The sequence below is a fragment of the Protopterus annectens genome, chromosome 2.part0, assembly GCF_019279795.1.
Source record: "Protopterus annectens isolate FY-2018-M chromosome 2.part0, PAN1.0, whole genome shotgun sequence".
Classification (NCBI taxonomy): Eukaryota; Metazoa; Chordata; order Ceratodontiformes; family Protopteridae; genus Protopterus; species Protopterus annectens.
In genome coordinates this window covers 29170962-29196565 of record NC_056728.1, presented here as the reverse complement: position 1 = coordinate 29196565, position 25604 = coordinate 29170962, and the positions used below count along the sequence as shown (strand labels likewise).

At 40.1% G+C, this 25604-nt stretch overlaps 1 protein-coding gene across 1 annotated transcript in view; it reads right to left on the bottom strand.

Annotated features, from left to right (window-relative positions):
- Nucleotides 1–4835: 4835 nt before the first annotated feature.
- The window catches only part of LOC122793695 (gamma-crystallin M2-like), a 63879-nt gene continuing 43110 nt past the window's right edge, over nucleotides 4836–25604 (bottom strand). The window contains exons 2-3 of the mRNA XM_044061914.1: nucleotides 22994–23251; nucleotides 4836–5111 (exon numbers count right to left, since the gene is read on the bottom strand). Of these exons, the coding sequence (XP_043917849.1) occupies nucleotides 4836–5111; nucleotides 22994–23251 (534 nt within the window). The remainder of the gene's footprint in view (nucleotides 5112–22993; nucleotides 23252–25604) is intronic.

Here is a 25604-nt window from a genome sequence, read left to right as displayed (position 1 = left end):
CTGTTTGACAAGAATTTTTTGGGGGGGAGATTGAAGATTGTTACAATTAACAACACATTCTGATTGATTACACATCGGCTTAGATTGCACTTGTCATCTAAGTTCTTGAAGAAAGCATAGCTAATGGACATGTAAAGAAAAAAAGTATTACCCCCTGTGTTACTGTTCATTGTGATGATATTGTCCTTACCTTTTGCTTAACTTTTTCCAGGACCATCCGGCATAGGGAGCATACTATCATCTGCATATGATGGTAAGCCAAGCATTTTTACGTCAGTACTGATGAGCAGTTCAAAGAAATATTTTACTGTGTCATATGTTGATGTCAGGACTGTTGTGTGTATTGCTGTACTGTTTGTAATAGTGACACCAATGTTAGTTTGTTAGCATATATTGGACTATAGTAGTGCAGGTATTATTTTTTTTCCCTGTGTTTGTTGCTTATTATCACAGGTTATCCTGACAGTGGAAGTGTGTGTGACTTCTACCACCTGATGTCAGAGTATCAGTAGACTTTGATGATGGTGGCCAAAGAGAGGCACAGTCTGGGGGTCAGAGGTTGAATCTGACACTGAGGTTGACATAAAGCCATCTCCTGAAATTCTGTTGGACACAGCCAGTAGACCTACACCTAATCATTCCAGTAAGCCCTCAGATATTGGACAGGTGGAGGGTGAGACAATTGATCGGAGAAGTGTGATTACTGCGGCTTCAGTGCCTGTTGACTCTGGTTGTTGCCAAATTGTGGGCAAGGTGCCATGCTGGAGGGTTGTTAGGCTGCTTGGAGGAGGCCTGCAGTCCATCTTCCACCTGACCCAGGTGTCTCTTCCTGTGCCACTCAACATTTGTTTAGGGCCATCATGGAGGCACATTCACATAGCTGCTCCAGAGAAATGCTTAGGGTTGTAGATGTAGCACAGGCTGAGATGCATGACTGCCTCCACCGTGTTGCTGATTCAATGGCTCAGATGACTGGCACATTGGAATGGGCGGTGTCTGTGATGAAATGTCTACTGGGAGGAGGTTGGCATTCTTGTGGGTGTAAGTCAACCACATCATCTGCTGTTAGCCAATGTGGACATGCCTGATCATGCTCCCATAGTGGCAGTACTTCCACTGCTTCATCAGTGGTTGAGCTGTCCACACCCATATGTGGCAGGTCATGGGGTTGTGGTCCTGGCCGTCCTCATCAGGGGAGCTCATCCAGCAGACATCGGTCACAGTCAGGTAGCAGCAGTGCATCTAATCATGGGCGTGGAGGTGCCAGTCCAACTCCTGGGACAGCCAGTTCTTTTGGTTGGGTACGACAGCGATGAGTTGCCATCTCCACCTTGCATGGCTCACACCTGTTTGACATACCATGATGTAGAGCTAGCACAGAGCTTAGCTGTGTTCATGCAGATACTCACACACTAGGTTCACCTGGAGTACCCATACAGACACACACACACACACACACACACACACACACACACACACACACACACACACACACACACACACACACACACACACACACACACACACACACCAGTTTCATGGTCCAGACATGAAGCTTAAAACTCATTTTGTCTCTCTGGCCATTTGTCACTTTATCCAAATTTCTGACTTGTTTCTCCTTCTTACCTACACACACTCACTGACCTTTTGTGTCAGCTTAGGCTTCCTGCCCCCTCCACAACACCCTGTGCAAGTGATGATAACTGTGTCATATCCCTGTTTTCTGTCTTTTGGATTCAGAGATACATAAGCTTTGTGTCTGATGCTCAGAGTGCATAGCTGACTTAGTGCTTAATATATCTGCATTTGTGATGTTGAACTGGTAATTTGACTTATATTGGTCTTAGAAAGTTAGACAGTTGATAGCATTAAAACGTTTTTATTGTTAATGATCTTGTGAGGGTTGTGAAGTCTGAAACTGAAATGTGTATCATTACTTTCTAACTTCTTTATCTAATGATTTTCCAATACAAAAATATGGTACTAAACTGAGGGCATACAGTGACCATCACTACTTCTGAGAGGTATGACTGTGTGAATCTTTGATGCCTGAGGCCTACTACTTAATAAAGGAAACAATTAAGTCAGATAAGTTTCTGCTGTCACATGTTAAGGTCATTTCTGTACAAATCCCCCACCCTTTACTTGCTTCCACTACCAAGTAACAGCATGCAAGAATATGGCAGTCATTTTTATTATTACACAATACACTCCAGGTTCAACACTTACCTTTCTAAATCCAGCAGTTGCAACGGTTTTAGTTCAGAGCTGACTCTGTCTGATGCAAGCAGTACACGGCCATTCCATTGGTAGGTAAAGATTGTGAGTGTTGCCTGGCATCACTGTTACTATATGTATGTGCATAGCAGAAAGGTTTTAGGCCCTTAGGTGGTGAATGAATGTGCTATGCATTGTCTCTTAGCTAATGTGAGGGCATATTGAGCATGCCTATGTCTGCCTACGCCCACAGCAGCTCCTGCTTCCCTCTCTGACTCCTCACCTGTTTGTGGCTGTGATAACCTTGCCGGTGGTGGTGGGATGCATACCCCTTTTCCTTGTTGATCCTGCTGAAGCTGTTTTCTCAGAATGATGTTGTGTAGCATGGCACATACTGTGAATAGTTCAGTACATGTACATGGATTATATTGCAGGGATCCCCCAGATTAATCTAGGCACCAGAACCACAATTTCAGCAGCCCAAACACATGATCTATGATATTTTTGGTTTGAGCATGGCATCCTTCAGTAGGGGTGTGTGCATTACTGATGGGTGTCATCAGCCATGGTTCCAGTGCATAATCTGCATCCTCCATCATTTGACCCTGTGGGATATCCCCCCTAGTGAACATCTCATACAGTTGGAAGGTGTGCCCGATATGTGAGTTGTGGTAACTGCTTGAGTTACCAGCACAAATGTTCAAGATGATTCCCTTGGCATTACACATGACTTGGCAGTTAATAGAGTGGAAGCCCTTTCTATTAATGTAGAGCTTTCCCTGATCCCCAGGTGGTGCCTTAAGTTCTGTATGTGTACAATCTATGGCACACAGTACTTCAGGGTAGTGTGCTACAGGGTAAAACTCCTGCATATTTCTGTCCCTATCTTCAGGAGTACAGGGAAAATATATGTGGTCACTAGCATGTTGGAGTATAGGATTCAGGAATTGATGGAGGATCCTCGATGCTGATGCCTGTGACACCCCCAGCATGCCCCCTGTTGGTCTCTGAAAGGCGCCTGTAGCTAAAATTTTAAGTGTTACACATACTTTTGTCCCCACTGGGATGGGTTTCCCCCAGTTTGCCCTGGCTCTGAGTTCAGGATGACAGAGTTGCTGAGTTACTTGAGTGTGTCTCTATCCACCTTGTAGTAGTCTACAATTTCCACATCATATAGATTGAGATAACACATGGGGTCTGAAAACTCTTCTCCTTCTTGGCCTTGGTCTATTTGCAGAAGCAGCATAGACTTCAGCCTGTTGCACATACACATTAATCAAAGCAACAGCAGCCTCCAACATTCTTTCTGTGTAGACTCCTTTCTGTGGCTGTATTCCAATAGGTTTTGGAATTCACAGGGAAAACCAGCATTGAATCTACATAGTTGCTTTATAGCTTGTTGAATACTTCCTCCATCTTGGATTGGTTGAGTAGCATACCATTCAGCTGCTTATACTGTCATTTGCATGCCACTGTGTTTACTTTGTTGTTTGCGTGGTTCTGCCCAGGGACAAAGTGAGGACCAAAAAAAAAAAAAGGTCTTCAACGTTAAGTGAGGACCAAAAAAAGAAAAAAAAAACTCTGGTGTAACCAGAGCCACTTATTGAACCACAAGCAGTGCGCTACCATCGAGACAAGCACATGGTATAAATAGACTGTGTAGACTTTATTGAACCTGGCCGGTGCAGTTTCTGTTCAAAAACAGCTCAAAATTATTGTAAAGCTACTTGTTTGATAATTTTATCTTTTAAAAGGAGTTATCACTGTATATCTAAGGATGATCTCTACTTATATTTTTTAAATATATTTAATTTAAAATGGTTTCTAATTCATGATATATCTTATCAGTAATACTGTCTGCTTCATTGGTAAGTCATGAAGACCCAGTTAAATAGTTCATCATAACATAATGAAACTCTAAAGTACTACATCTAATTCTGAGACCAAAAAGTTGGATGGAGATTTAACCTCATGGGATGTAATAATTTACTTTGCTACAGAATATGAGATATAGTGCACATTTAAAGAATTCTGGAACTCTTGAAGTTCTGTTTTAATTTTTCCTAAAAAGTGTTGGTTTGTGCCATTTGGTCATTAGATAGCACGGCAGTTGGATTAATGGTTTATGAACTGCAGACCCTTAAAAAAACTGCAGCTGTTGAATGATAAGTTACTGAAGCCATGTGATCCATTGTGGTTTCTCTGGAATAGGTCTGACAGATGTCTTTCTCAGTCAGTGAGATGGATGGAGTCTATTTCAAATGTCAAAATAAGGTGGTGCTGTGGTAGCGTTGTCGCCTCACAATTAGACGTTGCCCGTTTGATTCTCAGTTAGAGCGTCTTCTGTGTGGCAACATGCGTGAATGGGCGTTCCTTCATTGAAGGTTGTGCATTAGGCCCAGCAAGCCAGCATGTAAAAATCTACTGCCAATCATTAGCGGACTGGAGTTCCGCTGTGGCGACCCCTAACCAGGAAAAGCCAAAAGATACAAACAAATGCAACATATTCTCATAAATCTCTTAACAGTAGACTTGACTGAGTATAAGAACAACAAATACTGCACTTTTAATAAACCTTTATTAATTTGATATGCTAAAGAAAATACATTTTTGGCATTTTAATAACAATCCATGATGAGTCTGAAGGAGCCAATTCGAGAGGTTAGGGCACCCCATTCATTGTACCTTCTGTACTCGCCAGGCCTGAGGAAGTACTGTCTTCCTCTGTAGTTGGGATGTTCATAGAAGAGCCAGTAACCTTCTAACACATTGCAGGAGTGGATGTCCTGGTAGTGGAATCGATCATGGACAGATGGGCAGTCATCTGTGAACTCCATCATCTGACCTCCGAATTCAGGCCTCTCATAGACCCTCACTCTATATGATCCCCTGTACTGTAAAAGAAAGAAAGAAATGAATTAGTACTGCTGGCCTAATAATTGAAAAAAAATTATCATGCATGGATATTAAAATACTGGCTTAGCTCCTACATCTCAACCTCTCAGTGCAAGAAATCTGGATAAAGCCTAAAATAATGGGGACAAGGGCCCAAAACAGGGACAGATTTTAAATATTGCTCTTATAAAATTAGAAAGTTGTTAGAATAACAGGGTTTGTATTAGCATGCATTTTCTGAAGGATATGAAGTTCGAAACTCACATGTATGTCATTAATTAGTGACTTCAGTACTCAGTGATTTGCCAGAATACCACAAATATGAGAAACAGACCAAACATATCAGGCAAAAATCTGCGCATTCCGTGAAAATCTGGACAATTGAGAAGTGTGGTTTAGCTACACACATGCATATTTGTTAACATCCTTCCACAGGCACCCATCCTTTATTAGTAATTATGTAAACCAAATCAGGATCTTGGTGAGACAAATCCTTTCCAGGAAATTATGAACTCTGGGCAGACTTCACCCTGCACAAGATACCAGCCCATCAAAGAGCACCTCTCACCTAAACCTAGTGACAATTATCCATTCCCCGTAAGCAGCATGTCTTCATTGGAAAAGAAATGAACACAAGCAGGGCATAAATATTTCAAACAAGTAGTGATCAGAGATCAGGTTAAAACTCGAACTGTTAGCAGGAACAATATCCACTGCACCACTATTACCCTTACCATGTCTTATTATTCTGTGCCATTTTAATAATGAAACATAAATTTTCTCAAAACAATATATCCCTTGGGATACTGCAGTAACGCAGTTGTCAATAAGAATCCAAGTAAAGCATTATTATTCAGCTTTGAAAATTCTGTTTGTAGTGCCAGAGATCCGGAGCTTAAAATTGATGTGAGTTGCAGGGGTGTTGCAGGGGTGTATATCACTACATCGAACACAGACTTCATCGAAGCTGATATCATTGAACTGAAATCATTGAACGCTGAAACATCGAAGTTGGGGGTGTAAAAATTGTGGAGCGCAGTTGAACGACAACTTGCTCCATGCAGAGGGGCAAGACCTTCTGCACCCCATGCACCCCCTGCCACTTAGGTATACCACTCCCAAGATCGCACTTTGTTGCACTACAGTGCGGAAACAGAAGATTTCCATTTCCTAGACTGTAGTGCGATCTCAGAGTTGGTATATTTAAGTAGTGGGGGGTGTGGGGGGTGCAGGGGGGCTTGCCCCCTGCCTACACCCTTACAGTGTGATGTCCCCATTTGGAATTGCCATTGAGAGGGATTCAATGTTTTCAGCGTTCAATGAAGTCTGTTCAGTGATGTCCGCTTTGATGAAGTCTACAGTCGATGTTGTGATATAAACCCGAGTTGCAGAATGCCTAGGTGGGGAGGACAACAGGAGAAAATACAGACTCTAAAGGACTGCTTGCTATCCTTAGTAAGACAAAAGAGCACAAGGTTTATCATTTGCTGGACATTGGTGGATACCAGAGACTTCACATAAAGGGTACCTTATTCTGGTGGAATGGAACTGCTGGTCCCATTATGCCATTAATTTAATGTCTTTGAGTCTCAGTCCTAAGTCCTAAAAGGTAAAAACATGCAACTGTTTGCTTCTGAGGAAGCCTGTCTAGTTCAAAATATTGCACATCCATCCTTTTGCTAAAACACTTTTACTGGTGAGGGTCACACTTGTGGCAATCACAGCACAGAAGACCAGACTTTTCCATCTCCAGTGACAGTGTCCAGCTTTTCCTGTGGGATCCCGATACATTCCTATGTGTTTTTACACCTATAATCCCTCCAACATGTCTTTGGTCTTTCCTGGGGACTTCACTTGTTGGGCTGTGTCAAGTAAACCAGCAGCTAGAGGGCAACCTATCAAGGTGCCCAAACCACCTCAATTGACTCATTTCAACATAGAGGAACAGTTGTTGTATCACAATGTTCTGCTGGATTGCCCATATTCATAGGACCATAGGTTCAAAGGAGGTTACTAGGCTAATGGCCCTAGGGTCCCTACAAGCCTAGCCAAGTACACCCCCTGTTCCCAAGAATATCAAGGTAGTAAGCAGAACTAAGTCAACAACTACTGCTCCTGTCCAAGAGGAACACAGATGAAACTTCCTGGGTGAATTTGTGGTTTTCCATCCGGTCATCCAAATTACACTAGGGTCAGTGAGGGCCTCTGTTTCACCTGACTTGGAAGTTTATTCAAAGAGGAGAGGTAACCTCTGTGAGACATATCTGTCTGTCCAGCAAGTCCTGTTGATGTCACATACTAGACTGAGTTCCCTAGAATGAGTGCATCTCATAACATTTGATTTACAAATGTGCAGCATTTCCATTAGAGCAGGATCTGAGATTGCTTTATATGCAAGGCAGAGGTCACCTCTGTGTAGTCTGTATGACACAGAATATAGTGACAGTCATTTCAGTCTGTCAATATATAACATATGCTGAAGAACCTGAATTTTCTTTGTAAGAAACCTTTGAGGTCTTTCCAGTTGCTGCAGGTACCTGGTAAGGTACATACTATAGGTCACATTGTACTTTTTTATTGACCTGATGAGTAAGGAGTACAGGGGTGATATAACCTCTTTTGATCTGGATGAAATGCCCTTACTTATGAGGTGGGTAATACAGAAATCCTTTCTTACCACTGTGGAGGAATGGTGGGCAAAGGAAAGGCTGCTGTCAACCTGTGTGCCCAAAACTCTCACCACCGATTGCATGCTTAGAGTGTTATTATTAATGTCATAATGCAATCTAATCTAATTTTTGCCAAAGAGAATGATAATGCATTTTTTGCATACAGTTTTATCCCATGACTTTGGCACCAGTTGTTTGTCTGTGCAAGTCCCTCTTGTAGGATGTTGACATTGTTTGGGGACCCTATGACTGCACTCACTTTGCAATCATCAGCAAACTTAGTCAGCTATGGGCCTTTTGTTTTAGCCTGTATATCTGAGAAGCAGATTCCAAACAATAGGGACCTCAGCACCGATCCTTATGGAACACCACTGGTATAGGGCCTGCTGGTGGAGGTAGAGTCATCTATTTTGACTGTGTGAGTTCTATCGGTGAACCAGTTTGCAACCCACTTGACACAATACGGGGTGATCTCCAGCTGAGTGAGTTTATCAAAGATGTCTGAGTGGAGAATAGTGTCAAAGGCTTTGGCCAGGTCCAGGTAGGCCATATGCACAAATTTCCTTTTGCCCAGGGCTTTGGTGACTGCTTCAAAGAAGTCCACGAGGTTCAAGAGGCAGGATCTCCCTTTAATGAAGCCAGACTGGGTCTGGATGAGCATTTCAGGTCTCCTATATCTTTGTTGATAAGTTCCATGATTATTCTTTCCATAACCTTGCAGATTAGGCTGGTCAGTCTTATGAGTCTGCAGTTCCCAGGGTCTGTGGAGGCAACCCCTTTATGTAGCAGGATGACGTTTGCTGTTTTGCATTCAGCAGGCACAGACCCAGTGCTTAGACTGTGGTTAAAAAGAGCACCCAGCAGTGCAGCTAGTTCATGTTTTAAGCTATTTAGAACACAGCCTGGGATATTATCAGGTCCCATACAGGCAATGTTTTTGGCTTTGGAGAGAGAATTTATGAACTGCTCCTTGGAGATACTAGTTGGAGGGCAGGTGATAGGGATGCTTTGGGGGATATGTGGTGGGGACAGGGGGGAGATGTTTTCACTGAAACTCTTAGCTAACAGGTTAGATGTTTCTCTGGGTTCGGTATATGTGGTGCCATTTTTGATAAAAGGAGATACTGCCAGCACAGCTAGCTGGGATTTAGTAAATAATTATATGTCATTGGTGAATATTGAAATGATTTATACAAGATGTGTGTGTGTTACAAATGTATTAGAAATCTATGTCATGTGTATATCAAACTGCTCTGTACAGATTTTTGTGTTGAAAAGGTATTTGTAAAAGTGCTGTGTTTAAAATGTATCCACAGTGTGCCCTGCTGGAAGAGAATAGAAATGTACATGCACTATTGTAACTGTTTAAATATATATATATATTAACAGTGGAAACTGTGAATACAGGAGGGTAACCTCAGTCTAGTAAAGTTTAGAAAAATATCTGAAATGAAATTACTTTATAGGATACAACAAAGAGGCTACCTCTCAAGTTTTCAATGCAGCTAGAGACACAGAGTATGCCCTATGAAGCTTTCAATATTGTTCCTGGAGATAACTAATTTCTACTTTTGAAGCATGAAGGAATACAATTGTTTTATGACTGCCAGCATCTGCCAAAGATCTGAGGTAAAGCCCTTGTCTGTATATTTTTACAGGTAGATGATAAATGCTGCCAGCTTCTAGCAATTGGGGTTTTGGCCTGGGAACTAAACGTCAGATGACAAGAAGCAGAGGTGTAGCCAGGATTTTCAAATTTGTACTCATATCTCCCAGACTGCTGCCCCCTCAACAAGCCACACCCACATTAACACTGCTGACCAAGCCATGCTCCTTCACATTGCTGATCTCTGAACAGATCACTGGCAAGTCTATGCCAGGGTAGCACTTACTTACATGAAGAAGCAGCATGAACAGTTCATTCCAAAGGTAGTTCTTTAAGTCAAAAAACAAAATACCTTTCTATTTACACTAGGGTAGCTCAATCAGTTTGCCCCCCCAGATTACTCTTCTTCCCCTTGCAGCTCCTAACCCTTGTAGTGGCTCATTAGAGCTCCAGTAGTGCTGCTGACTAAAGGACTGGCAGGCTCTAGGCAGCACATGCTCCACAGTGTTGTGGTCTGTAGGTACAACATATAGTGCTCTCCCTAGGTAACACCCAAGCTACGAGCCACAACTACCTCCCTTCCACCTGCATGGGTCACATGGCAATGGCTATTCACCCCTATGGCCTACACTCATACTAAGCCTTTTTGGAATAGTAAACCTTACATTCTTCCCCTCAATACTTCTCAGGAGATACCCTCGAGCATAACTCTTCTGGCTATAATTAGCAAACAAGTCTTCAATGCACTCTCCAAGGCAAAGAATACTACCTCAATGGGCCCTGATAATATCCTGGGATACCTCTTGGAAAGCATGAAATATGAGCTATCATGCGCTCCAAAGTCACTGTTCAGCATTAGCCTCCTAACGGGTTTCATGCTTAGTGAATGGAGGACTGCAACAGTCAGTCCTCAGCACAAGGTTTGGTCTTCAACTGACCTGGATAACTACAAACCATAAGTCTGACTAGTCTTGTATGGAAGGCCATGGAAAGAATTATCATGGATATTTTAAATAAAGACACAAATAACCTGTTTTCTTATTTACTTCGACAATGATTACAGATATTGAAATAAAATAACACAAACACTGACAGTCATTTGCTAAACAAGCAATACGGTCTCACGATGAAAACAGACTTAGCATGAGCAGTAAACCTCTTTGCCCTTGAAACTCACATTCATTGAAACAACATGAAAACCCACATTAAAAGAAAATACATTTAGCCAGTGGAGGATTAAGTTTACCTTTGAGCCGTTTTCAAAATATAGGGCCATGCACATGTGTTCTTTGATTCACCTTCCTGATTTATTAAATTACATTCCTTGTATAATACAGCACCATTTGGTAGAATGGTGTTTGAAATTTGTAGTTATGAACATTCTTCTACTAAGTAATGAAACAAAATATATGAACCAATAATGAAAAACTACCCACTTCAGAAAATGTCAACCATAAAAGGCCACTAAAACGTTTGTCATTACAATCCACCAATATTACTCAATAAGCACAATCTATACAGAAGTAAAAAAATCATGCGGATAATTCTGCATTAAAGAGATCTGTAACTAATAAAGAGGTTGCTAATGGCAAACAACTTCACATTTCGGTATTTCATCTACAAATTCAGTGCCTGTTGCCCTTGAAGCATAAATTGCCTATGCATCATTAAAAAAAAATGGTAAGATGGTAATATTGCAATAGGGAATGACTGACACCTACCTATATATTTATATTTCACACCTAATTGTTGCACTCATATGCATGAAACACTACAGTGGTTTCAGACTTTAACACAATATCAGCATTCAAACTTTGTTATTTCGTATATACATCTAACTTAATACAATACTCTGCTTTTGTGTCATATTGGACTGAATGACAATTGTTATTAAAAAAACTATGTACAATGCATGTAAATGAAAAACTTTTGCTATGGGTAGTTTTCTTTTACAAGTGCATCTCCCAACAGATTACTACACAGCCCCCCCCCCCCCGTTCTGTACTCTCCCACTGCTCAACAACACAAACATCCCCACTCTGTACTCTCCCACTGCTCAAAACATCCCACACTCTTTCTCCAACACTACATATTTCTACAAACTAATACACAAACTGCAAAAAAAAAAAAAAAGGCATGACTACTTAATGACACTTTCCTAATTCCTCCAAAACTGTCTTCTACCAAGATGTGTTTTTATGGAATATGACAAAATTATTGTTAACAATCTTCTGTTACTCAACATAAATTTTCTGTAGTCATGGTTTTAAGAACCAGTTCTCACAGCAATCCAATCTTTTTTTCCCAAAACAGGTAATTATGCACAATAAGGATTACTACAACTCGTCATAGTAACAAACAATGACATACCTCTAATTTTTCACTGAAATCTTCTGTGTATGAAACAAACCTACTGTCAGTGTCACACTTGTAAAACCAGGTACACCATCTCACTTCAGATGGCTCTTCCTCCCAATAAACAGCATGTCTCATTCGGTCATACAAATAAACATCATAACATCCTCCATCTGTGCTCACTACCACATTTTCTGGATCAGGTTGGACAGAATTGAATGAATAAAGTATTTACACTAACAGCATGATGATATAGACACATAAAACACACACATACGCACACATGCACACACAATTTACTTACCTTCTCTCTCAACGGAACAACTGTTTTAAATTGCACGCGAGATAAAAAGTTATTTCAAAAAACAAATTACGCGCAAGAGTGCTAAATAGTTTTAATGCGCGTTAGCATGCGTGCAACACGTGAATGGCTTTCCTTAAAGGAGAAGACACCACTTAAGCGGTTTCACCTGGATCCTAGTGCCTGCCTTCTGCCACCCCTCCATACAAACACTGTACTGAAGTGTGTACAGTGCGTATGCCTCCCGACGTCCCTGACAAGAAGTGAGGTCATTCTTCAAGCTGTCCCATCAGTAATATTTTAGATATTATTTTGAGAAGTCTCTTAGTGAGACAAAGCATTCTGCATTTGGTCTTGGACCTGACAAGAACCATTCACCATAACATCTGCCTTGCTCTAATGAAGTAAGTTTCTAGGGAACAGTATAATTCTCTTGGATACAGTCAGGAATATAGTGAAGTTTAGTTCCTTTGGTTTTGAACTCATGTCACTATGACTATATATTTAGTATTATCTTGTTCTTTTACTATTTATTATTAAATATATTTAACTCTTTCTTTGTGACTGATCTGTGTAGAATACTTACATTTTGAGAGTACTTGCATATTTATTTGGTGACACTGCGTTGGCCACTCCTAATAGCCTTGCTCTTGGTCAAACTACCATTTGTATTAGCATTAATATTACACAGTAAGATTGGACTCCCTTTGTTAAGGACCTTAAAGTAGCTGATAAGAAGTGACTGGTGGCAGTGGAAACTACTTTATAGTCTGGGCAGAAGGGGGCATAGCTAGTAAACCTGTGCCAGCCTTTCCCAGGTGTGTGTGTGTGTGTGTGTGTGTGTGTGTGTGTGTGTGTGTGTGTGAGAGTGTAAATCAAACCTCAGTGTGTGTGTCAGGTACTTGGACAGGGACACAATCACTGGTTGGACAGAGAGAGTGCTGGAGGTCTAGGCTTGGTCACTCAGCTGAGACTCAACTCTATAGCTGTACCAGTGGGGAGTTTTACTGGGGATCTGGAGGAAGAGGGAGAAACCAGCCCCGGACTGACTGTGGTCTCTGTGTGCTCTTAAGGGAAATTGCACTTGATGCAGAGAGCTACATCTGGAAATACTGTGTGAGTACTTGTCATCCTCTCAGTGAATGTCCCCCACTGTTGCCAGTGGTGAGGACTGAGGCTCCTTGATTACTGGTCTAGTGATGGGTTGTCACACCATTAATAAACAGTTCTGCGCAGATCTGGGTTTTTCCTTTAAGGTTTCTGATAAAGCTAAAGAAGGCCTTATGGTTATCCTTAATGAAGGAGGCTAACTTGGATTCATAGTTAGCTTTAGAATGTCTTACAAAGTGTCTTATTTGCTTGTTTAAGCTGAGGAGGGAATGCTTCCAATTCAGAGACCATTCTTTCCTGCTATTGGACAGCAATTTCTTTCTCTTATTCTATAACCTGTTAATGGTGGATGTCCACCAGATAGGCTTGCTCTTTCTTGAGGATCTTGTTTTTGTCCTATCAGGCATGGCTGAGTCAATACATTTGTACAGATGCTTATACAAGGCATTGGTGTAAATCTCAGTATATGTGTCCATGCCATCAGTGAGGGCAGGGGCTATGAAGCTATTAATGCCGTCATATATATTAGGTTGTAATTGGGTTTGGAGATGTTTTTTAGTCTAGTTGCTGCTAATGGGGTCAGATGTTATTGTTACTTCTAATGAGACTGATTTGTGATCAGACATCACTAGGGAGGGCCGCACACATGGGGTGGTGCAATGATCACCCATGTTATTGAGCACCAGTCAACCATCTGGTCCAGGGCATTGGAATTAATGAAGTCCAAGAACCTTTGGGCAAGTGTGTTAGTACATATATAATTTACCCAATCTATGGATGGGTAGTTAAAGTCACCTAAAATCAGGGTGTTTGGTTGTATCTTGAGCGATTCAAGTAGATTCAAGTTTGCAGTGTGAGTATCCTGGAGGGGGTCCTATATCTGGCAATAACTTGGAGAGGGGGTTTCACCTACAGTCACTTGGACCTGGATTAGTTCAAGGGAATTGGTTTGTTTAACCTATCTAGAGGTGTATATATCTTTCATGAATATTGATGCTCCACCTCCTTTAGTTCTTACACTTTCAGTTTGTGGTCTGAATGTGTGGAAGCATTATAACCCAGTATAGCCGGGGTGCTTTCCACTGCCTTAAACCAAGTCTCTGTGACTGTACAGATGTCAGCATCTTCTAAGGTGAGGGCTGCTTCCAGTGAGTGCAGTTTTAGGTTTAGGTTTAGACTCCTAGCGTTTAGCACCATGACCTTGAGGTTGCTTTTTTGAAGATATTTTTACATTGTGAATTTTGTTGTTGTGACATTGCATAAAAAAGGCACTATGGGGGAGGCAAGAGCCTTAGGCAATAACAAAAATCTAAGAGGTGACAGATTAAGACCATCTCTGGCAAAGCAGCGTGGTCTATCTACTATGTTATTCCATGCTGACAGGTACTGGATACCCTTAGAATGAGACCAGAAACTAAGCAAGTTGTTGAAGTCAATCATTTTTTGTTTATATTGTGGTATCATCTTAGGTGAAGGTAGTATGTTGCTTAAGGCTAGGGACATACCTGCCTCAGAACAATATTCAGAGAGCTCAGTCATGTCTGTCTCCATATAGTCCAGTGAGATATGTCACAAGTCATTCACACCAACATGAACTATGACAGAGTCATAACTGTACTTGTGGAGAGACTTGAGTGTGTGTGTGATCTGGTGGATCCTGGCACCCGACAGACAGATGACTGTAACCTTCTTCTTGTTCAGCCTGGTGAGTGGGACATCTGTGTGTCTTACTATGGAGTTGCCTATGACCAAACATTTTGGTTTAGATGTGCTTTGCCTTAGGAGCTTGCTTGGTGAGACACTTGTGCCTGTGGTTTTATGTGTATTGATTGCTGTAGGTACTATATCAGGTGTAACATGTCGTGGAATGTGAGACCAGCTATCCTGACACTTGTAGTCATGATCAGTCCTTGTAGTCACTACCAAGACCGCATGATTATAAATAAGGGTGGTGACCTAGAATGACCAATATATCAAGAGCTTCATCCTATGACTCATTTCACTACCACAACTCAGTGTAAGTTCACTGCCTGCAAAACTGTTGCTGCACCTGGTGAGTTTTCCAGTCTACCCAGCTTCATTTATAAACAAGAGCCCAAGGCACTTAAACTCCAGCTAGGGTAGCTACTTCTCCCTTACTTGCATAGAGCAATCCACTCCAAAATATTATATCTTGATAAACCCTTTATTTTAGCAGTGATGCCATTTCTATTTTAGTTTACAGCTTTTGTTTCACAAATCCAAGATGAGCATGATGATACAGCAGTTAACATTGTTACCTCACATGAATTGGGTATTACCCAGTTCATTTCTTGGCTGGAGTGCCTTCACTGCGGCCTGGTTCAGTTTTTGGCTGGAGTGCCTTCACTGATACCCAGTTCAGTTCTTAGCTGGAATGCCTTCACTGTGGCCTGGTTCAGTTCATGGCTGGAGTGCCTTCACTGCAGCCTGGTTCCGTTCTTGGCTGGAGTGCCTTCACTGTGGCCGGATTCAGTTCTTGGCTGGAGTGCCTTCATTGTGGCCTGGTTCGGGTCTATATTAGAACACCGAACATTCAAAATGTTGAGTGTTCTAATATCGAACCCTAGAAATCGAAAATTAAAAACATCAAACATTCAGAACAGCAAATTTTTTGTTAGGGAAAAAATTTGCTGTTCCAAAACACATACACACAACACAAGCACACCAAACAAAGAGCAATCCACGCACATACACCTAAAGTCTTACACCTAACCCTAGACTAAACTATACATACACCACTAACTATCCACTTACCATAACCCAAACCCTAACCCTAAGGTCCGTCACTATCGCACAGTCACCTCACTCACGCCCTAATGCTAACTCACCTACCCCACCCTAACCCTCACGTCCACACAATCGTACACTTACCTGAACCCGACCCGTAACTTTCCACCACAGCGCTGAAAATACCAAAGCAACAGAAACTGACAACTGAATGCTTTCCCTAGGAAAAAATTAAGTTTTCTGTTTCTTCGATATTTTCAGCATTCGCTGAAAATGGGTCATTATTAGAACACTCGAAATTTTGAATGTTTGGTGTTCTAATATAGACCCCCTGGTTCAGTTCCTGGCTGGAATGCCTTCACTGTGAAGTGTTTATCTTCTTCTCCTTTATGCATACTTAAGTACATGAAAAGGGAAGCATGAACATTAAGTGTGCCTACTTAAAGAAGTATATAGCTATGCATATTATCGTCCTTGTGATCACTTGCCAAGTATTATTGCATTGTTCCTATAGAATCATAGGAAATACAATGCAGCTGATTCACACGACCATTTATACCTTGCCAGTACCTACCCTCATGGCATTCTCTCTCTCTCTCTCTTATCATTAAGGAAAAGTGGGTGAATTTTGGTGTAATTTAATGGGCACCTGTCTAATCATCTAGTTTCAATTTCAGGAACGCTAGATTGTCACTTTGTATAACTTGCAGAGAAAGTTTGCTCTAGAGGTAGGGTAGGTATTGGGTAATATATTTGTCTCTTTCCGATATGTTTCATCGATGTAATGATGGTGATTTAAGTTTCTAGAGTTCTGTTGTTAGTGGAGCTGTTTCATTTACAAAGATATAGGACATCAAGGAGTATGGAGCCCCTGATGACATGAAATTCAAGGTAACAATAAACCAAGAAGACCCTAAAAGAAACCAAGTAAAGAGATAGTACTTATAGCCTCTCCTGGTAGCTGAGGGACTTTAGGCCAAACATATTCTCAGTTAGGAACCTCTGTCACCTTTCCACTTATATAATATGTCAAGAAAGGTACATTTTAGGGGTGGTGGTGTACACAATAACTGTTCTAATTAGTGCTGCACACGAGGAATGAGAACTTTATATGACCTGGACGATATGCCTTTAGATATTAGTTTAGCTAAGTAAAAGGATTTTCAACTACTATTGCTACATGGTGCTCAGAGGAGAGGGAATTATCAAAACAGCTTCCAAGATCCAAGATCTCTGACTACATTACTACTCTGGAGTAGGTATTGGCCATAAAGTACATTGAGACAGGGAGATGTTTACAAAATGTGGTAATACTACTTTATAATGTTGAATACTCTGGTATTGGCAAATAAGTTATCTGAACAGAATAACCACTGTCTATAGCCAGACTGGCCTTCTGGAAGAAATTAACTAAACTAAATAAGCAGGCTATCCCTTTGACAAAGCCAAAGTGGTGTGGGACTAGCCTGATACAGTTTTGGCATCATTATTTGAGGTCAGATGCAATTCTTATTCCACGGTTTTGCAGATCACATTGATCAGGCTAATGTGACAGTAGGTTCCTGGGTCCATGGTAGGGTTGCCTTTGTGTTAGGGCCACTGAGATTTGCAATAATTTGGAAAGAAATCCTGTAGGTAACCTTAGGTTAAAGAATTTGAGGAGGGATTCCGCAAGATCACATTTGGCACTATTTTTTAGACATCATGATAAATTAGCAGACTCCAAGGAAATAGTACTTTTGGTCTTAGAAAGCACCTTCAGTGTGTGCTCCTTTGTGATATTAGGAAGTATAAAGAATTTGTGGAATTAAGATAAATGTTTTAAGGTTAAGGTTTGCACCTAATTTTTATGCTGCTGTATCTGCTATGACTACTGGGTCTGAGTGGTCGGTGACATTTTGGATAAGTTCAGAACACTGCCTTGTGTAGTTTCTTAGTTTCCTAATGTAACTAAAGTAGGATGGAAATTAACCTCTGATGACAATGGTAATTATAGGTTCATGATTTGTCTTACTAGCCATGAAAGTAGCTTTCAATTCCTAACTGATATTCTTGATGCAGTCTTTAATATGAGGGATTTTAGAACTGCTTAATGATAGAATTTTTTTTCTCTTTTTTATACAGTTTATTTAAGCAGGTGGACTACCAGGGTGACTTGTCCTTATACTTCCCTTAATTTTTAGCTCTAGCAGGAGCAACAAGGTTTAATCACTTACCCATTTTGGAACAGAAATACTGTTTAACAAATAACTGTGTCTACTTTGGGTCTGGTGACATTACAAGTCAATTTCGATTACTTCTCATAGGGCTTGAGGAGGTTTGTCTTAGAGATTCTAAAAGAGGAGGTTACACATTTATGGTCAGATTTAACCAAGGATGGAGTGACTAGAGAGGCAGTACATGTGGTGGCTATATTTGTTAGGATCAGGTTAAGAATATTACATCCTCTAGTTGGTTTGTTAACTATATATTCTGGGGAATTAAGCGTAAGACTATCTATGAACAACTGACATAGAAGGCATAGGTGCTCCAAATAAAACTGAGGGGAGTTGAAACCTCTCACTATAAATGCACTTTTTTGTAATAGGTAGTTGCTCAAGTGCATTTGGGAATATGTGATCGTTATCAGACATGAAGGAAATTCCGTAGCATGCAGTAAGGTGATAGCATGTATTGTTTAGGATATGCTAGATTTTGATGAGTTCAGTTTTTTTGGTCACTGGGCTTTGTCTAGAGGTGATGTCATCCATGACAAATATGGAAATGTTAGTGCAGGTTCCATTGGGTCTGAATACATGGTATGTGCAAACCCCATCTATGGAGAGAACGCTACTTTTACACTGAAACAATAAGTACACAAATGTGTGTGTTCATGTTGCAGGAGAACCTCTTGATAAGGCAATTTGTTGTTAAGACTTCTGGTGTTAAGAAGAGCTACCTTGATATGGTCTGATATACAGATGGAAATTGCTTCCTTGATAGTTGCTGCACTGGAATGTCCATAGCCAGAATCTGCCATCTTGGATCATTGTAGTGATTATCTTGTGAGAAAGGGTAGCTGTGCTGCTCTTCTGAGAGTTCAAATTACTGCTGGCCTAGCAGCAAGATTACATGTTTGGAGGTGGACTAGGTAAATCTTTCCAGCACTGGTTCTTGTTTAGTGTATACTTTTTCTAAGATCTGTTTGGTCTCCCTAAGACCCTAGAGTGGGTAAATGAAGTTTAGAAAGGATAGATTTACTCTGAAATGAGATTAGATGCCAGATGTGGCACTGCATCAAGCACAACCTTGTAACAGTCAGTTCTCAGCAATTTCACTCTGTAGTCATTCTTTGACTACGTGGCCACTTTCTGAAAAACACATTTTCAAAATGGTTATTCATCAAATATGATCTTATAAAAATATTTTTTTCAAAAAGTAGTTTTCTGGACCCATATTGCCTTATTTTTGCTAAAAACATCATGGCTGAAACTGCCTTTGAAAAAAAGAAAACTAGTTGGTGTATTTTGGAAAATAAAGGTTCTTAAACTATTGGGTTCCAAAAGGTGAGACATGGGAGTTGTAATTCCATTCTCTATAACATAACCCACGTCATTTAGCCACATCATGAAAATGAGCACTGCCATTTTTCATAAAAGTGTCATAAAGCATCTTTTGTGCCATTATTTTATGAAACCGCTTTCCTAGACAGACACAAACATTGTCATTATTTCCACAAGATTCATAGCTTCACAATTACTTACTGGGCTATTGATCCATGAAGATCTTTAGAAGTCTAGCCATGCACTCTGACAAAATGTTTACTTCTTATATTTTAAGTAAGAATAACCCAGAGATGATCAGCACATTTACATGTTACACCTCTCCATGAAGGACAACAGTGCTAAACCTGGGGTGAGTTTGCTGGCACAGGGTTATGAAGTGACTATGGTGAAGCTCTGGTGAAAAAGTAGTAGAAAGAACATGTTTTAAATGCTTACTCAGTCACACAACACTGATTCTTGGCTATGGCGATTTTCAGCCAACCTCAGTGGTGTAGACATGGCTGTCCATCCATGCTGCTGGTGACCTGGGTTTGGGCAAGACACAGTCACTCTTAAAGAAAGGCATGAATGCTCAATGATCTGCCCCCTTTTCTAAGCGGAAAGGATATATGTAGTGACCCCTATGGAGGCCGAACAATTTGATTGGTAATGTTAAGGGCCCGATTGCTCTTCCATTAGCACAGAACAACCTAAAGATATTAAGACCAGATCATCTTGCACTGGCCGTGCCTCTAGGAGGGAACTTTGGGTAGGCTAAATGAATAATAACTCCTAGTTCCTTTATGTGATGGGGATTCCCTGGGTCATGTCAGATCATAATGAGGGGACATACAGATGGGCTATCAAACTTGGGGGGGGGTCACCTTTTATTCAGCAAACTTGGCATTGGAGGAGGGAGACAATGATGAAATTCAAAGTCTGTTTTCAATATTTACTTCACAAATTATCAGTTTTACCAGTCTTTTACAATACATAAAAAAATTAATTGTTGTGACATTTCATACCTGAAACAAATAGTGTATCTTTTTGCAGTAAATCAATAGACTTTGTATTTGCTACACAGACTCCCTTTCTACTCTAGGTAAATATTTTCAACATTTTTGCTTTTCAAATGATGGCCACATAAAAATATGGATAAAATGAAATAGATGCAGTTGAAAGCCACAACAATTAGAAGGTTGTCTTTATCCATACCAAATATAATTGGCCACTCCAACTAGTTCTTCATAGTTATTCTTGTATGTAGCATTTCTTCATTTACCTACACTAGGAGATGTTCTACTTTGCCACATGACTGCCCACTGTTCTACCAAAATATAAAGAATGTGGCAGAAAATCACTGCATTCACTTCTATATATTTTTTACTTCATATTTTTCTCTGTTAGCTGACATCACTTGCTTACGCACTGTTGATCCAGTTTTCCACTAATGTGTCAGTATTTGTTACTGACATTTTTTTTTCTAATCTGGGTAGAAAATCTTATAATGAATCATTTGACAACTAACACAGTTTCAAATGATTCTGACTTGAGGGTGAAAAGGCTTTGTAAAGTTCATGGACTTTACAGACCAGATAATAATGCTGAATAAGGATATCACAGCTGGTGTGTATATGTGTGTGTGTATATATATATATATATATATATATATATATATATATATATATATATATATATGGGTTACCTTCATTTGATTGACAGACCATTTGACTGAAACCCATTTGATCTAAACTTCATTTGACTGACAAACAGTAATTCAGTACACTTCAAGACAAATAGGGATTGGTCCCCCTCCCCAATGTCGTGCGACCCTGGAGTTGGTATATATAGTTGGGGATGTGTGGGGGGAGCAGCCTCACAAATTAGGGGGGGGTGTGGGGGTCAATGCCCCATACCTAGTTTCCGTCAAAAGAAGAAAATAACACAAAAAGTACAGATTTTGAACTAAAATAGGTGGGGGGCTTTGCCCCCCCCCCACACCCCCACTAACTATATATACAAACTCCAGGGTCGCATGACACTGGGGAGGGGGACCAATCCCTGTTATTTGTCTTGAAGTGTACTGAATTACTGGTTGTCAGTCAAATGAAGTTTAGATCAAATGGGTTTCAGTCAAATGGTCTGTCAATCAAACGAAGGTGACCCATACATATATATATATATATATATATATGCCCTCATCATGCTTTCCCGTTATGCCTTAAATGGCATAAGGACTTCCTGATCTTTGCTCTGCAGTAAAATCATGTTAACAGTCAAAAGAATAGTACGCATGTATAATCTAGAGGCAGTGAGACAGGCAGTCCTTGTTGATGGTTGAGTCTACAAAGCTATTCACTATTACATCTTCCAACAATATGAAAATACAAATCGTCACACAAACCAAACAATTGGGAGTTTACACAGATGAAGACCTAAAATTTCATTTTGAAATTCAATATATGGTGAAGCAAACACACCAAAAACTAAGCACTCTCTATAGGGCAAAACGGTCTAACACTACAAGATGTCATATCACCAGTACCTTCTACTATGTACTCTCCTCTGTGCAACCCCTGTACTGACAAACATCCATCTAACTCAGCTAAACAAACTGGAGCAGTGCTACAAGACAGCAACATTTTCAGCCAACCTCCCCATAGAGTACATCACTGTTATACCCTTAGGGACCTCCAGTGGCTTGAACTACCTCACCAACTTGTATATTCCCAACTCCCTATTCTCCACAATCTAATGACCAAATCAAACAACTGTCCATCTCTAGCCAATCTTGTTCAACCATACAACCCACCCAAAAGCTTGCAGTCCTGTGACAAAGGCCCTCTACATATATCAAAACATAATAAGCCTGCAGGCTCTTTCCTCTTCTCCCATCAAGTGTAGGAAACATGGAACTCCATCCCTCTAATAATATAACCAAGTTGCTAGCTAATGTCACTCAAACTACAGCTAAAGTCTCATTTACTCCTCTTCTGGCTCAGCAAATGTGCTGCACCAGATTAGCACAACATTCCTCTTCAATCTCATCTCTGCTCAACCCCCTCCATATCCTCCTCCTACCTGTACTGCCACCCTTTTTGTTATACTGTTCACCATTAACTACCCTACTACGCTTGTCGTCTATTTCTCAAGTCTATCAATCTCAGCACTATACCTCTTGTATGACATATTGGTTTCTGTTGAAAATGGCAACAATGTGGCTGTCTGAATACTTTATCAAACTGGAAATGCAGTTCTCCCTATTTGAAAAATGTTGTACAGACTACTGTATATTATTGCTTTTCAAATATTAGTGTCTCTTTGCCTATTACTGTTGTTTGCACATTGGACCCTTTCTCATTGGCCCTCCTCTGAAAATGGGTCCAGTGTCCAATTGGACTTTCCCATTAAACAAAAACAATAAAAAATAGAGAAAACAAATCTACAGAACATGCACAGTCAGTTGAAGCAGCATTAATCCAGAATTTTGGAAAAATGCTATGCATTCATTTTTTTTGAAATCTCAACATTTTTAAAACATCATTGACAAAAAACACTTTACAATCACGGGTAGAGTACTTACTGTAGGAATCATGCGGCAAGACCTGACTTTCTCATTAAAACCCATCCAACTTTGATAATCACGGTACTCTCCCTTGGTCAGGAAGTACTGATACCCTGTGTAATTGGGATGCTCATAGATTATCCAGCACCCACTGTCGATCCGGATGGAATTACAGCGACTGACGTAAGACTGCAGATTGCCACAGTCACTGTAGCACTCATAGTGATGACCCTGGAAGTCCCGGTCCTCATAGAAGATGATCTGTGAGAAAGAGAACTAGTCAGTTTAGTGTGCTGCATAATTATTTGGAAACATTTATTAGGCATATTGTAATTTTGCAAAAAAAAACTTTCACCTCATACTGAGCATGATTATACTATTATCAAAAAAAAAAGCAGTTGCTACACTGTTAGTACTAGAGCTATCTAACATCTCAATAACCTCATCTTTAAACTGCACTCCTGGCTCTGCAGATGTGCTGTGTCAGATTAGCACAGCACTACTCTTCAGCTTCTTCCCTGCTCAACCCCTGAATGAGAACTACTGTCTCCCTCTTAAAAATCTACTTAGGACTTGCAATGCAAATCATTATTTTCAAAATCACATTCTCCCCATTTATACCAGCCCAACTTCTTGTTAGTTTCTTCTGAAAAGGCCTTCTATAAGCTGAGTTTGGAGGTTTGGAACAACATAATGTTAAACAGCCTCTCTGACTATAGGAAAAAAATAAAAACTCACTTAACAAAATAAAATAAATCCAATTGCTTCAGATGTAAAGACTATATAAACACATCCACATCAACACATTTCTAGACCTTTATTCATCCAATTGCTTTGGTCAATTACATTTCTTAAGTGTACAAATATGCAGAAGCATAGCTATGGTGGGGCAAAGGGGGCAGCCTCCCCATGTGCAAGGTGTTAGGAGGTGTGATCAGCAGTTGCTGAAATGGAACTTTATTGCAGTAAAGGCATTCAGAAATGAATGCTGATACTGTAATTGTGATCAGAATTGAAGTGCTTTGGGGCTGTATAGTAACTGTACATTTGTAGCCAATGGTTTGCTACTGTATCAAGCAGAAGTCTTTGTTTTTTTTGGCCCAGGACAGAGGTCCTTTTTTTGCCAGATCATGGAACAGCATTGGAACTAGATAGTGTTGCTATGGCTCTGTAAATATATATATATATATATATATATATATATATATATATATATATATATATATATATACATATTTAATACACTCTTCTGGGAACATACTGACTGCTGTACATTATGATCACATCATGATTCATATCCTGCTTTCCAGAGTAACTTTTCTTTTTTCTGCATTCTGTTTTCTCTTTTTTTGCTTTCTCATCTTACATTCCTCATCTGCGGTAGCATTGTCGCCTCACAGCAAGACATTGTCCCGTTCGATTCTCAGCTAGAGTGTCTTCTTTGTGGAGGCATACGTGAATGGGCATGCCTTCGTTGAAGGTTGTGCATCAGGGCTGGTAACTCGGCACATAAAAATCCACTACCAAACATTAGCGGACCGGAGTTCCGCTGTGGCGACCCCTAACTGGGATAAGCCGAAAGACACAACATTAGCTTGTACATTGCAAATTCTTTGTGTTTTTTGACTTATTGCTTGTAATTACAATTATATTTACCTATGGACTGGATTGTGACAGAAAATGGTGTAGGACTGGTTTACTTACTTGCTTAACAAATGTGAAATAAATAAATGATGTCACATGGCATTGCTCTCACTTGAGCATGTGACCACTCAGATACAGATACATATAGACAGTATTCTACATCTTTCCCTAGTATGTATCTCACCTGTGTTTCAGAGCAAAGGCTATATCAAAACAACCATCACCTTTTATCTTGAAGAATACATTTTGACAGATAAAGTTATATAGTAATAAGTGAAATCTCTGTGAGCCTTCCCAGGAGCTATAGTTGTACTGTATTTTTCTCCCTTCCTCGATGCTTCATTTGTTAAAATTTACTGGTGGAATTTCAGGATGTAGTACCAATCAGACTTGTTAAAACAGGTGCCTGAGTAACTCCTATAGTACTCACATTTGTTATCCCTTTAGCTAAATTGCTAAATTTATAAAAAGAAATGGCTAAATGACTATCATGGCCATATTAACCTGACTGTCACCTATAACTAAACCCGATTTTTCATTATTGTTGTTGTTATTATTATTAGTATTTACTATTTATGAATTAACTAAGTATGTTACATGAAATGAATTGCTTTTTATTATTGTCTTTTCAGTGTTAGGCAGAGCAGCTAGTAAACTTGTGCATCATCTTTTCATCAATTGCTTAGGTGGTTCCGACTTCTGTATTAAACAGCATATATCTGGTGTAGCCAGAGGATATACTGCAATGTAATAGGTGTCTACATAACAGTGAGGACAGATATTTGTGGAACAACAGTTCTGCATGAATGGATGTAAAGATCTTTCCTAAGAATAATATTTGAAAAATGTAACAGAAATATTTTTAGCTTCATTGTTGTGTTTTGTTGCCCTTTAGCTAGCAGTTTATACATCGGTTTACACTGTTACTGAGCTCTGTTTATGAAAGGTGACACCTGTTAGTGAGCTCTGT